This window comes from Dermochelys coriacea, chromosome 6, assembly GCF_009764565.3.
Source record: "Dermochelys coriacea isolate rDerCor1 chromosome 6, rDerCor1.pri.v4, whole genome shotgun sequence".
NCBI lineage: Eukaryota > Metazoa > Chordata > Testudines > Dermochelyidae > Dermochelys > Dermochelys coriacea.
The window spans coordinates 125,951,696-125,967,511 of NC_050073.1; the positions used below are offsets into that span (position 1 = coordinate 125,951,696).

Consider the following 15,816-nt stretch of genomic DNA (forward strand, 5'->3'; position numbering starts at 1 on the left):
ATTACCTCCAACCCCCGTCCCGATTTTTCACATTTGCTGTCTGGTCACCCTAGTAGTGGTATCCATTTTCAGTTTACATCATGCCTGGGTTCAATGCCAACTATTTGAAGGTTACTGGGATCTCTGCTAAATAAGCTAAAATCAATGAAGAATCTAGGAACAATATGTTTTGGATCCGATGCTGCCAATAGATAGTAACATTTTAAACAACAAAACACACTCGGTAAAGATTTTTCTCTCGTAGCTATTTTCTGTCTAAAGGATTTTTTCCAATGGGAAATGCAGGTTCAGCAAAATTTTAAAATTTCATGGGAAAAACTAAATGAAATATTTGTTTTAGTTTGGGGTCAGTTTGAATTGAAACCTGTATAGTCATCCAATCAAACTGAAGCAGTTTATTGTCAAACTGGCATCTGCCTAAGCTTCCACGTTGCCTCATGGGAGTTGCAGTTTAGGTATTTCATATCCTCATTCGTATTTTCATCAGAGCAAAAGCAAAGGTTGAAATATCAAAATTTCCCACCGGACCAAAGTCCCAGTTTTCACTCGGCTCTATTCCACAGTAAACTAGTATCATTATCACAGCAAGACGTTTACTTATTAACATTGAACAATTTGAAATATGCCATATAGTGCAGTTAAATCCTACCTGATGAAAATTTTAGTCCTAGAGTTGCTGCATTGCAGGGCCTTTAATGGCTGCAGCCATAGCCAGTGTCTACTAAAAATTCCTTGATGTAAGGCTGCTTTACAGTCCATTAAATGGCTCACTTTGAGAGGTTTGCTTTATTTTTAGAGGTTTTACATTTTACTTCATCCTTTAAAGACAGGACATTTACCACGGGATGAAATCTGCCTTAGGACTTTTGGAAAGCGCAAAGAAAAAAAAAAGAAAAAGAGAGAGGGACAGAGAGGGAGAGTTTAATCAGCCTCCCAGGAAATAGGAGTGATCTGTAACTTTCTGTGCTCCAGAGACTGTATGCTCGTTTATCACACCATTCAAAGCCTCTTGTACTGCATGGTTTCAAACACAACCGCAAAGGTCTTCGCTTCTCAACAGGCAGTTCCTTGAATGAAAGTTCTACCCCATTAATACCTGTCACAAAGAAGGAAAGCTTCATACGAGAGAGAAGTTTCTCTGTTGGGAGTCTTGACGGGTTTGGAAGGAGTAAGCTAGGTTTCATGCAATATGTAATAACTGTACCTAGGGTTGGCTCTGAAAGTTAGACCTATTAGACAGTCCTTTTAATAGCAATATGTAGATTTCTCGTGTGTTTCTGGAGTAGGAGCCTTTCCAGGTTTCTTATCTTTATTGGTCTGAAAGGAGCATAACAATGACACACAGCTTTTAAGAGTTTTCTCTAAAATTGTGCTTATCAACCACCAAATGTCTTCCCCTTTTGTACTCTGATTTCTCTGATCTAGAGGGCCACTCAGAAAGGTCTGGCTAGAGCAGAGCAAAAACCAGATTTTCTTTTCCTGGGAAATTCTAAAATGGTAATTTTTTTTTCATTCAAAGATGGAATGAAAACCATAAGATTTTAAATTTTTGTGCAAAAAAAAAACCTATAAAAATATTTTTGGTTTGATTTTGACCATTGTAAATTGTTTTAATGTTTTATATAAAAACAATTTGTTTGATTTCTAAAAGTCATTTTGAAACAAAACATCAAAACATTCCATTCCTTTAATGTCAGAACGGGGTGTTTGAACATTTTTGAAATACATCATTTTGGTTTGTATTCAATAACATTTTGTCAAAATCAACCCATTTTTTCCAAAAGTATTGATTTTGAAAAAAAATACTTCTGCCTTGCAATTAGAAAGCCAGCGAAAGGTAAGTGGAAATTTAAGGCATATCGGTTTTTACATATTTTTTTATTCCATTAGCTTCAGAAGTCTGACAAAGTGCTAAATTGCAAATCTAAATAGCTTTAAATAGTATCTCAGATCAGGTTATGAAAAAACTACCAGGCTTCTGCTAACTGGGGGACTAAACCAACTAAACAGGTAGATGGAAAAGACAAGGACAGGACTGCCCACTTGGTTTCCTGGAGGCAATACTCTGATGAGAACCTTATCAAATTATATCATATGCCCCTCAGCCACTGCAAAGGAAGAGGGTGCTGAGTTTTGTACCAGGGTATTGCCCCTATTCTATTTTGTTCAGGTTCTTATACCAGGCTTCTCATTGTAGTCCTGGCACCCTGCAAGGAGGCTCATCCTCTGGAAATACAAACATCAAAGTAGTAGGTTTTTCAGACAATCTGAACTCCATCCATGCCCAACCTTTTGTCTCTTCTCTGAGTTCATGATCCTATAACTGTTGTATGTCTCCATCACCCTGGAGGGCCCCTATTCTCCATTGCCATCCAATCCCGGTATATCACGTGAAGGAATAATTCCTGCTGTTTCTCCTCCTTGCCTTTAAAAAAACAACAAAAAAACCCAGAACACTGTAGCTGTCTGTAAAATTAAATTTTATCTCCGCTAACGGACATCAGCTATAAAACATTGCAGTACAGTACTCTGGATGTGTTACTTTTTTTAACGAATGTTCCCATTGATGGTTATCCATCTCTAATCTCATGGACACATGGTAGATTCACTGGATTGTAACCCTTTTGGGGACATGTTATCATTATTTGCCATACTCATGTTGTTTTTGTGGCTTATCTTCTCTAATAATCTGTCTCCTATAGATCCTCCTGCTGTGGAACCAACGTTTCTGGAGATTCGACAGGGCCAGGGTCGAAGCATCACTATGAGTTGCCGGGTGCTGAGAGCGTATCCAACTCGGGTTCTGACATATGAGTGGAGACTGGGCAACAAGTTGCTGCGGACTGGTCAGTTTGATGCTCACGATTCTACGGAGTACATAGTGAGCAGCCTTTCCAGGGACAGTTATGGGATTTACAATTGTAACATCATAAATGAAGCCGGGGCAGGCCGATGCAGCTTCCTCGTTACAGGTAAGCTTTCCAAGGTGCTGACAATGAGTTTTCCTGCAAAACTCTGGTGTTTTCTACCAGAGAGAATGAGAACAAAAGCATTTTGAGTATCCATGGGTGTCCTACAGTAATACCACTGCTGCTCCAGTAAGTTTATTTTTAACATAAGATTTGCATCTCTGGTAACACACATTAGGCGACTTAATGCCTAATGCTTGAATTAAAGTAAGGTTGGTAATGAAGTAGGTTATTAAGCATGTTTCATTGGTGCAAGGACAAAATGCTGCCACTTGTCTCATTAAGATATAAATCAAATATCCTTCATTATGTCTGCAGACGTTTGTGGTCAAGATTGTGACATAAGGCATTGCTGGGAGAGCAAACAGATGACAAACTTTACAATCAATCCTGACTTTCTCATTGGCTTAAGATAGGTTAAAAGAAGGGATGGGTCCTAACCAAAACGCACGATTCAAAAAACTCTTGTACAGTGAGGGTTTGAAATCTGGATCTCTCATTAAAAGACATACATAGAGAGTTTGATTCAGCGATGCAGTACCACAAAGTTGGGTGTGATTTACAGCCTCAGCTTTAGTCCAGCCATATCACATAATTAATGTACTAAACTTAAACTTGAGTTTATAACATGTCTTTCATATTCAGCCTCAACCATAGGATGGGACTGTAAAGCATTTATCAGAAATACAAGTCTTGGTTCTTTTTCAGTTGGAAATTAGTTGCCATTGAAAATATTCTTCCTCTTCAAGGGCCTGATCCCTGTATGACCTCATGGCCTGATTTATGTTGGGAGTTAGCACTATACCTGGCAGTAAATACTTACAGGATTGTGCCCATAATGAGGTGATCATTGCGTATCGTGGTTAAACCTGCCTCGCAAATCTTAAAAATAAAGGAGTGACAAGATTTATCTCAAAATTCAGCCCCCATAGTCAACAGATGTTGAATATGATGGTAGAAGAAATCAAGACCAAGAAGACTCCAAAGTGTTTAGAGAAATTTTGTTGTTTTCTTTTAACAAGTGCTGCCTGGCAACTTTTTCTTAGTGTTGGCACCATGGATCTTAACATGCCATGCAAAAGTGACTAGGTGAATACTTCAATGAATGATGTCTGTGGTCCTCATAAAATTTAATCAAGCTTTAGGTTGGCCTGTCTATTTTGATTCTAAATGAAGGCAGTTGTTGCTAGCGACTCTATGTTTTTGAAATGACTGTGGTTCCCAAGCATTGGTGTTTAATCCACAGGGTGGCTTGGAAGGAAACACAAGAAAAAGTCCATTTCCTCGAATGAGTCAATGAAATCCAATTTATTGTTCATCACTCTTTGGACCCAGGATTGTGGAAAGCTATTCTAAGGCAATTATTTTGCTGAGATTGGGGTAATCTCTGTAGCCTCGGTGTGATTTATTACCGTGAAAACAAAGGAACCTAACTGAAATTAGCAATGAAATAGTTTTATGATGTACTATCCATCCCACTGTGTGCCACATCACTTTTTTATCTGTACCATTATGTGTATTTAGTTCTTATAGTGTTATTAAAAACAGGAACATAACCTCTTCTGACGTGACCTCTATGCTTTTTTCAGTTTTTCAGGTTAAAGCCTGCATGTTCACGGTTGGTAAATATGCCTTTTAGTGGTGTGCGGTCAAAACCCTACTCTCACATCAAGAGGCAAATTGTAGCTAAGGGGACATATTCTGCTTCTAGATCTCAACAAGGCAGATGAAGTTATCAGGATTGGAGAGAAAGAAAGTGGAGAGGGGAGTGAAGAAATGACTGAAGCCTGGTAGAATTTTTTACCGAGCGTGAATACAGAGAAATTAGCTCATATCTTACAGCAAAACCCCATTGTTTTTTAAACCACTGCAGGAATCTGACAGCAACAGGGTGCTTGTCTCTCAGAATCAGTTTGAACAATGATAATGAGACTGGTCCATTTCTAGTCAATTTTATTTTTAAATTCTCATACGGTAACACAATGCCGCAGTGTTTGAGTTGCAAAGACCACAGAGGAAAATGCATGCGCTGAGGGAAAAAAAACTTATGGAATTAAAAATGCATGTGGAAATATTAATATTGATCTTAGAATTTGTAAAATTCAGTTTTACTAAACTTATGTTTTTGAGCCAAATTTGAGAAAAACAAACAAATTATATGGAAAACAAAAAATTAATTACTCCAGTTTCACTGGTCTGAGTCAAATATGACCTCAGTGTCCTTAGAAAAACCACAAATCATGTGCAAAATGAAGATAAATTTTAACATTCACAAATGAAAATATTCTATATTTATCTCAAAGTCTGACATCACACTTCGTAAGTGAAGATCAATGGAAATCAATTTTCAGGCATTATATGGTGCAATTAAGATTCAGCAGAGACTGAAAGAAAATTGACAAAATGCTTGAATACAGAAAAATGACATGAATATTGCTGAATGTATATGAGCCCTCATGTATGTGGAAGAACTGTTTGAATACTCAGTTATGAAGTGTAATCAGCAGATGAGAATTACTGCATGTGGTGTTGTGGAATGTGTGGGAAGAGGTAAATGACAGACTTCTTGATGTAAGGCCATATTCAGAAGACTTTGTTCAACTCTCATTAAATTCAGTAGGAGATATTTTTCTCTGTGTGCAAGATCTCCTGAACTGTGTCCTAAGGCTCAGTTCCTGACTACAGTGTCTGGCCTGGATAGCTAAGCTGAGCATTAGACAGTTGCACAAGAGGTGTCCCGACAAAAACAGCTTCTCTTCCACTGTCCTAAGGCTGCTGAAATGTTCCAGAACCCAGTGGCTGGAGAAGATTCCAATCCCAGAAGTGACCATTGTGATCATCTAGTATAACACAGGCTAGAGAACTGCCCCCCACAAAAATTCCTGGAGCAGATCTTGGCGAGAATCATCTAGTCATGATTTAAAAATTGCCACTAATACAGAATCCAACATAGCCCTCGTTAAATTATTTCAATGGTTAATTACTCTCATTGATACAAATTTACACCTTATTTGTATTCTGATTTTGCTAGCTTCAACTTCCAGTCACTAGATTGTGTTACTCCTTTAACTGCTAGATTGAAGAGCCCATTTCAAATATTTTTTCCTCATGTAGGGACTGTGATCAAGTAGCTCCTTAACTTTCCTTTTGTTAAGCTAAATAGATTGAGCTCCTCAATTCTCTGACTATGAGACATGTTTTCTAATCCTTTGGTTATTCTCATGGCTCTTCTCCAAACCCTCTCCAATTTATCCACATCCTTCCTGAAACTGTTAACACAAGAAGTGGGCACAGTATTCCAGCAGCAGTTACACCAGTGCCAAATACAGAAATATAGAAACTTCCTGTACCTACTCAAGATTCTCTTGTTTATAGATCCAAGGATCACATTTGCCCTTTTGGCTACTGTGTTGCACTGGGAGATCATGTTCAGTTAATTATCCACCATGACCACAAATTGTTTACAGAGTCATGCTTCCCAGGATAGAGTCCCCCATCCGGTAAGTATGGGCTTCATTCTTTCTTCCAACATGTTTACATTTGCCCATATTAAAACATATATTGTTTCCTTGTGCCCAGCTTACCAAGAAATCCAAATTGCTTTGTAGCAGTGATCTGACCTCTTCATTATTTATCACTCCCACAATTTTTGTGTCATCTACCAACTGTATCAGTGATGATTTTATATTCTGATCCAAGTCATTGAGAAAAATGTTCAGGATTTGCAAAGACTTACACGCCTCACCCTTCCCAATGTGGCAGAAATGGGTGGGGGGAATCTGTGGAATAGCCCTACCTATGGCTTAAGCTCTCCCTCCTTAATTTCCACACAGGTGGTGGATGGGAAGTGGGACTCCATGGTACACAGATTTCACACCACCTGCATGCCTCCCCACATCCAGCTGCTTCTGTGGTAGTGTATGAATTTCACCTCAAAGAGACCTTCCATAAGCAGACAGGGGGACTGGAATGGCCTCTAAGTCTTCTGAAATTCATTACTCAGTCAAATAGTTCCATGATGGCAAATGGACTGTTGTTATAACTATACATTTGTAGGTCTAGCACTGAAATATGGAGTATTATTAGCACTACAGGTTTTGCTGCCTATGCTCAAGGTTAGCTGGCACTTCACATTTTAAGACCCTGTTTTAGTTGCTTATAGCTTTGCCAAACTTTAACCATTGGACTGAAATTTTCCATGTTGGGTGTCTGCCTCAGGCTGAATTATTTGGGAAATTTTCAGCAAGAACAGTTGTTGTTTGCAAGCATAAAGTTAGGGGAAATGATGTTGGTTTTATACATTAAAAATACTTTTAAATGATTTTGTTGAGAAACTCTAGCAACTCCATGCATTGTAGCAGGCACTTGAAACTGAGCCACAGGGTCGCCCTGATGTCAGGGATGTACAGTTTCCTATCCCTGTGAAAATCCATCCACATTTGTCCAAGTTACAAGTCTGAAAATTTGAGTTGCACATGCTCAGTACAGACCTGTTTTAGTTGGCAGCTAAATTCTCCAAAGATTCCATCAGTATTGAGCATGCTCTGCGGGCCAAGCAGTAATGTTCCTGCAATTTCTCCTCCTGACAGTCAGGGGCTACCATGGTGCCAGGCACATCAACTGAGAACAGGAAGACACAATCTCCTGTGCTATGAATTCACCCCTCTGGCAAGAGGAGGAGGAGGATATTTCCTGACTGCAATGCAGATGGGTGCAGAGCCCTGGGGATAACACCATCAATGCTGTGCATTAAATGAAAATAGCACAGGGGTCACGTGGACAAAATACCATGGGGTCATGTATTTAAAGACTGTATGATAATGCATGTGCACAAGGCAGATTGAATTAAGGTTGCACAGGCAACCTTAGAATCATAGAATATCAGGGTTGGAAGGGACCTCAGGAGGTCATCTAGCCCAACCCTCTGCTCAAAGCAGGACCAATCCCCAACTAAATCATCCCATCCCAACCTTAACTCTGGCATTTCCTTACTTTTGTGTGCTTGACTTGCAACCTTCACGTTCCTTTAATTAACATAGGGGTTTCTATGTAGTGTATTATCAAATGAGTATAAAGGAGACAATATTCTGCAATAATCCCATTCACGCATTATTTCCTTTTAAAGTTTATAGAAATGCCTGGATCCATGGATAGTTGCCTTTAAAAATAAATATGAGAGCTAGTTGACATTTTTTATTAAAACTGATTTTATGGAGAATTATTATGCTGCCATTCTTTACTGATTGCATCTCTCAGATCAGCCTTTCCATGATTTTGCCCAGGACTATTTCCAAACCAATTGGTCTACAGTTACATGAGTCATTCCTTTCACCTTTTAAAAATATTGGCAAAACATTAGTTTTTGCCGGTCCTCTGGAACTTCCCCAGTGTTCGAAGATGTATTAAAACTCTACCTCTGTGGCTCAGAGTGCTTCTTGGTCAAGTCTTTAAAAATAATAGGCTTTGGAAGTTTAAAAATATGATCTCCGAGTCAAACTGAGTTCTTTTCTTCTTGGGGCTTGTAAGCGTGTGGACTCGCCCCTGTGGCGCCTCCTGCTGGTCTTGGTCGGGAATTAGCCCACCAGGCTCCGGAGCACCCTCTGCAGGCTGGTGGTCTGCCTTACCGCTGGCCCCGCGTCCCTCCCAGACCCAGTGACCCTTGTCTCCTGGGTGGCTGCCCCCGGCAGTACACCCGCTGTCTCTCAGGCTCCCCCCCAACCCACTATCCCCACCTTGCCTCAGTGTAAGGCTACTGCCAGTCACCAACTAGCCCCCGCTCGCTGGGGCAGACTGCAGTGTAAAAGCCACTCATCACTGGCAAGGAGGGATTTGGACCTGCTGCCTCAGTCTACCTGTGAGCTTCCCCCTTTGTAACCCCAGTATCTGCCTGGCCTTCCACTAGGCCGCAGCCTGGGATTTTCCAGGCCGGAGCTCCCCAGCTCCCTTGGCCTTTCCCCAGCCCTACTCCAATCTAGGTACTCTCTGGTCCCTGCAGCCAGGTCCCTCCTTCTCCAAAGGCGAGAGAGAGAGTGTGTCTCAGCTCCTGACTCCCTGCCTACTTATAAGGCCAGCTGGGCCCTGATTGGGAAGTGTCCCAGCTGCGGCTGCTTCCCCAATCAGCCCAGGCTTCTTGTTCCCAGTCACAACCCTCTCCTGAGCTATTCTAAGCCCTTCAGGGCAGGAGTGGGTGTCTACCCTGCCACAGAGCTGTTCTGTAACCTACTAGTCCCTCTGTGTGTTATAAGTTCTCCTCCGTGCATCGGCACAGAGAATATTCGTTATTTGAGCCCCTCAACTATAGAGCCTTGGCTCTTCAAGCTGCTGCAGCTCATGCTTTTAGCTTTGGAAGTCCCTTGTTCAGTCCCTGGTGAGGCAGCCATTTGCACAACTGATAATGGCTTTGCAGGCCTACTTCAGCCGTTTGAAATAGCTGTATGAGCTTATTATCATCAAAATATGCCCTCAACGATACCTATTCACCCCTATTCCTTCAATGGACATGTGTAGATACAACTGACAGGGACTTAATATACAATTCTGTCAATGCTGCATAAAGAGGGATAGAATCAGACTCAGTTCCCCTTGGCTGTATTGGTTCTGCAGGGAGGGCAGGAGTCAACAGCCGTGCAAACTTACTGTCATTTCTAAATTAAAGAAACATGACTAAATATACACAGGGAGCAGAGCTGCTGGGTAACTAGGTGTTAGGATGTAGATATTCAGGCTTGTCTGTAAAGGCCTAGACTCTAAGAATTTAGGTGTATTCTTATCACTTGGCTAGTTATAGAGGGTATAAAAGAAAGAATCAAAATCACTGTCTGCCGGCATAAGGGCCTCCTCTTACTGTGACAGTCTGAGGCCCTGTGCTTAGACTAGGGCCTTTGGCTAAGCAACAGAGGCAGCCATAACCTGGGAAGTGACCGGTCACCTCCTCTCATCCCAACCTAGTCACACATTGAAATCAGGTGCTATGGGGCCGTTAGGATACAATCCTGTCCTGATAATGCCCATCGCCTCCAGAGACAAGGAAGTACCTAGAAGATGTAAAAGGAAACTGAGTTTGGTAGCATCCTGTCTGGCAAGAACTGGCTTATCAATAGCTGGGATGTGAAATCCTCACTTCTGTATTGTTTTGTCATTATAGTTCCCACTTTGCCATTGTTTGTCTGTATAATCTCTGTCTGGTTCTGTGATTGTTTCTGTCTGCGGAATAATTAATTTTGCTGGGTGTAAACTAATTAAGGTGGTGGGATATAATTGGTTAAATAATCATGTTACAATACGTTAGGACTGGTTAGTTAAATTTCAGTAAAATGATTGGTTAAGGTATAGCCAAACAGAACTCAAGTTTTACTATATAGTCTGCAGTCAATCAGGAAGTGGGTGTGTGTGTGGGGGGGAATGGAAACAGGAAATGGGGGTGGGAAAATTAGAACCATGTTTTGCTAAAGGGGAAAATGGGAACAGGGAATGGGGGTGGGGAAATTGGAATCATGTTTGGCTAAGGGCAGGAATGGGAACAGGGACACAGGTGTAAGGCTCTGTGGTGTCAGAGCTGGGAAGGGGGACACTAAGGAAGAAAACTGGAATCATGCTTGCTGGAAGTTCACCCCATTAAACATCGAATTGTTTGCACCTTTGGACTTCAGGTATTGTTGCTCTCTGTTCATGCTAGAAGTAATCAGGGAAGTAAGTGGGTGAAGGAATAAACCCCCTAACACTAGGAGGCTTTTTTTAACCTTGTTCCTTTCAGAGTAGGATTGCACTTCAAGCAGTCACTATATCCCTTCCATTCTGCTTGGGGACTTCAAGTCCTTTGTATGACTTTCTTCCTTTGTTCTAAGAAAGCAGATTATTAAGAGTCTGAACTCATCACATTTTACCCTTGTGCTTATATCTGTACAGCACTCTGTACCTGCACCGTGCAGTATTGACTTGAAGTGGTATCGGAGTTATCGCACTGTATTTGATTGAACCCCTATACGCCTCACTCCTGTGACGCCTCTTAAAATATTTGGGATGCGTTTGGAGTTATATGTTTCTAATGGAGTTATTACCTGAGTTAAACCTATTCTGTCTCTTTGATTTGTGTTATCTCAGATAGTGTGATCCATTTAGAGTAGGGTCTTGCCAGAGAAACATGAAATATATATTGTTTGCAGCAAAAGCAGAACGTTCACTTCCCAGGTCTTTTCTTACAAATTCTCAAAAGACCACATGAGGCAACAAGGAAAGTCGCAGATTTTAGAAAGTCTTATTTGACAGCATCAGGATTTGTTTCAGGATTCAGGAATGTGCTTGAGCAAATGATCCCAAACCGACGTCAGACAGCGTTTATCTTCCTAGGGTATCATGGCGCATTCTGCCAGTGGGATCGTCATGAATCCAGCTCGTATTCGATGCAAGTAACTCAGCTAAATGCTACTTGAATTAGACATTGACTGAATGGAATGTGTAATGGTAGCTCTAGTTTCTAATGTTGCCTAGAGAGCTCTTGTGAAGATTATCAAAGCCCTGGTCTACACTAGGCGTTGAGGTTGAATTTAGCAGCATTAAATCGATGTAACCCTGCAACCGTCCACATGACGAAGCCCTGTTTTTTTACTTAAAGGGCTCTTAAAATCGATTTCCTTACTCCACCCCCAACAAGCGGATTAGCGCTGAAATCGGTTTTGCTGGGTCAAATTTGGGGTACTGTGGATGCAATTAGATGGTATTGGCCTCCAGGAGCTATCCCAGAGTGCTCCATTGTGACCGCTCTGGACAGCACTCTCAACTCAGATGCACTGACAAGGTAGACAGGAAAAGGCCCACAAACTTTTGAATTTCAATTTCCTGTTTGGCCAGAGTGGCAAGCTGCAGGTGACCATGCAGAGCTCATCAGCACAGGTGACCATGATGGAGTCCCAGATTCGCAAAAGAGCTCCAGCATGGACCGAACGGGAGATACAGGATCTGATCGCTGTATGGGGAGAGGAATCTGTGCTATCAGAACTATGTTCCAGTTTTTGAAATGCCAAAACATTTGTGAAAATCTCCCAGGGCACGAAGGACAGAGGCCATAACAGGGACCCGAAGCAGTGCCACCTGAAACTTAAGGAGCTGAGGCAAGCCTACCAGAAAACCAGAGAAGCGAACGGCTGCTCCGGGTCAGAGCCCCAAACATGCCACTTCTATGATGATCTGCATGCCATTTTAGGGGGTTCAGCCACCACTACCTCAGCCGTGTTGTTTGACTCCTTCAATGGAGATGGAGGCAACACGGAAGCAAGTTTTGGGGATGAGGAAGACGATGATGATGAGGTTGTAGATAGCTCACAGCAAACAAGCGGAGAAACTGGTTTTCCCGACAGCCAGGAACTGTTTCTCACCCTGGACCTGGAGCCAGTACCGCCTGAACCCACTTAAGGCTGCCTCCCAGACCCACCAGGTGGAGAATGGTAAAAGCCAGCATGTTTAATGATTAATTTGCCCTGGCATTCCTGGCTCTCCTGGATATACTCCCAAAGCCTTTGCAAAAGGTTTCTGGGGAGGGCAGCCTTATTCCATCCACCATGGTAGGATACTTTACCACTTCAGGCCAGTAGCACGTACTCGGGAATCATTGTAGAACAAAGCATTTCAGTGTATGTTTGCTGGCGTTCAAACAACATCCGTTCTTTATCTCTCTGTGTTGTTCTCAGGAGAGTGATATCATTCATGGTCACCTGGTTGAAATAGAGTGCTTTTCTTAAGGGGACATTCAGAGGTGCCCGTTCCTGCTGGGCTGTTTGCTTATGGCTGAACAGAAATGTTCCCTGCTGTTAGCCACGCGGTGGGGGGAGGCAAAATGCGACCTTGTAACAAAAGCACATGTGCTATGTATGTAATGTTAACAGCAAGGTTTACCGTGAAAGAGTGTACCCATTGTTCTATAAAATGTCTTTTCAAATACCACTGTTCCTTTTTTTTCTCCACCAGCTGCATGTGTTTCAAGGATCACAGGATCTTCTCCTTTCCAGAGGCTAGCAAAGATTAGAAGGCGAAAAAAACGCACTCACGATGAAATGTTCTCTGAGCTCATGCTGTCCTCCCACACTGACAGAGCACAGATGAATGCATGGAGGCAGACAATATCAGAGTGCAGGAAAGCACAAAGTAACCGGGAGGAGAGGTGGCGGGCTGAAGAGAGTAAGTGGCGGGCTGAAGAGAGGGCTGAAGCTGAAAGGTGGCGGCAGCGTGATGAGAGGAGACAGGATTCAATGCTGAGGCTGCTGGAGGATGAAACTAATATGCTCCAGCGTATGGTTGAGCTGCAGGAAAGGCAGCAGGAGCACAGACCGCCGCTACAGCCCCTGTGTAACCAACCGCCCTCCTCCCCAAGTTCCATAGCTTCCTCACCCAGACATCCAAGAACGTGGTGGGGGGGCCTCCGGCCACCCAGCCACTCCGCCCCAGAGGATTGCCCAAGTAACAGAAGGCTGGCATTCAATAAGTTTTAAACATTTAAAGTGCTGTGTGGCCTTTTCTTTCCCTCCTCCACCACCCCTCCTGAGCTACCTTGGTAATTATCCCCCTATTTGTTTGATGAATTAATAAAGAATGCATGAATGTGAAGCAACAATGACTTTATAGCCTGGCCAGTCATGAAACTGGTTTTCAAAGCTTCTCTGATGCGCACCGCACCCTCCTGTGCTCTTCTAACTGCCTTGGTGTCTGGCTGTGCGTAACCAGCAGCCAGGCGATTTGGCTCAACCTCCCACCTCACCATAAACATCTCCCCCTTACTCTCACAGATATTGTGGAGCGCACAGCAAGCAGTAATAACAGTGGGAATATTGGTTTCGCTGAGGTCTAACAGAGTCAGTAAACTGCGCCAGCGCGCTTTTAAAGGTCCAAATGCACATTCTACCACCATTCTGCACTTGCTCAGCCTGTAGTTGAACAGCTCCTGACTACTCTCCAGACTGCCTATGTATGGCTTCATGAGCCATGGCATTAAGGGGTAGACTGGGTTCCCAAGGATAACTAATAGGCATTTCAACATCCCCAATGGTTATTTTCTGGACTGGGAAGAAAGTCCCTTCCAGAACTCTGGTCTGTTTCAAAAGCTGCAGAAGATGTGAGCATCATGTATCTTTCCCTGCCATCCCACGTTGATGTTGTGAAACGTCCCTTGTGATCCACCAGTGCTTGCAACACTTTTGAAAAGTACCCCTTGTGGTTTATGTACTCACTGGCTTGGTGATCCGGTGCCAAGATAGGGATATGGGTTCCATCTATGGCCCCACCACAGTTGGGAATCCCATTGCAGCAAAGCCATCCACTATGACCTGCACATTTCCCAGACTCACTACCCTTGATATCAGCAGCTCAGTGATAGCATTGGTACTTGCATCACAGAGGCCCCCACAGGAGATTTGCCCATTCCAAATTGATTCCCAACTGACCGGTAGCTGTCTGGCGTTGCAAGCTTCCACAGGGCTATTGCCACTCGCTTCTCAGCTGTGAGGGCTGCTCTCATCTTGGTATTCTTGCGCCTCAGGGCAGGGGAAAGCAAGTCAGAAAGTTCCATGAAAGTGCCCTTATGCATGCAAAAGTTTCGCAGCCACTGGGAATCGTCCCAGAACTGCTATGCGATCCCACCAGTCTGTGCTTGTTTCCCAGGCCCAGAATCAGCATTCCACTACATGAGCCTGCCTCCTTAGCACCATGATGCCCACATTGCCAGGGCACTTGCTTTGAGAGAGGTCTGTGTCCATGTCCTCATCACTCTCGTAACTGTGCTGACATCACCTACTCACCCAGTTTCACTTTACCAGGTTCTGGTGCTGCATATACTGCTGGATAATGAGTGTGATGTTTAATGTGCTCCTAATTGCCAAAGTGATCTGAGCGGGCTCTATGCTTGCCATCTGCACAGAAAAAAGGTGCGGAACAATTGTCTGCTGTTGCCCTGATGGAGGGAGGGGCGACTGACGACATGGCTTACAGGGTTGGCTTAGAGGGAATTAAAATCAACAAAAGGGGTGGCTTTGCGAGAAACTGAATGGCCGCCTCAAGGATAGAACTCAAAACTGGGTTTAGCAGGCCATTGATTTCACAGAGGGAGGGAGGGAGGAGAAAATGAATACAAAACAAATCTGGTCTATTTCTTGTTTTGAGCCACTTCATCTATCTTTATACATCTTGCTGGCAGCAGACTGTGCAGTACGACTGCTAGCCATCGTCACCTCCTGGGTGCTCGGCAGAAGACGGTGCAGTATGACTGCTGGCCATCATCTTCTGCTGGCTGCAGATTAAAAGACAATGCACTGCCGGTAGGACTCAATCGCCATGGGACGAAACAAGGGAAATGACCTGGCTGAGTCACTCCCATGTTTGCCCAGGCGCCCGGTTAAAAGAGCACCAAGGACTACGTCGACGACGGCTACCAGTCATACTGCACTGTCTGCTGCCAAAAGGCAATAAATTGCTGCTGTGTAGCAATGCAATACCACGTCCGCCAGCACCCAGGAGACATACGGTGACGGTTAGCTGAGCGGGCTCCATGCTTGCCATGGTATGGCATCTGCACAGGTAACTCAAGAAAAAACGTGCAAAATGATTGTCTGCCCTTGCTTTTATGGAGGGAGGGAGGGAGGGAACAAGGGCCCTGACGATATGTACCCAGAACCACCCACAACAATGTTTTAGCCCCATCAGGCACCGGGATTTCTACCAGAATTCAAATGGGTGGTGGAGACTGCAGGAACTGTGGGATAGCTACCCACAGTGCAAAGCTCCGGAAGTCAACAGTTGCCTTGGTACTGTGGACACAGTCCGCCAACTACATGCACTTAGAGCATTTGTGTGGGGACACACACAC

At 43.4% G+C, this 15,816-nt stretch overlaps 1 protein-coding gene across 3 annotated transcripts in view; it reads left to right on the forward strand.

The window, feature by feature from the left end:
• Positions 1-15,816, forward strand: part of MDGA2 (MAM domain containing glycosylphosphatidylinositol anchor 2) — a 660,176-nt gene that overhangs the window by 506,555 nt on the left and 137,805 nt on the right. For all 3 annotated transcript variants that reach the window (XM_038407346.2, XM_038407347.2, XM_043516491.1), the window contains one exon: positions 2,703-2,972. In XM_038407346.2, coding sequence (XP_038263274.1) covers positions 2,703-2,972 — 270 coding nt within the window. The remainder of the gene's footprint in view (positions 1-2,702; positions 2,973-15,816) is intronic.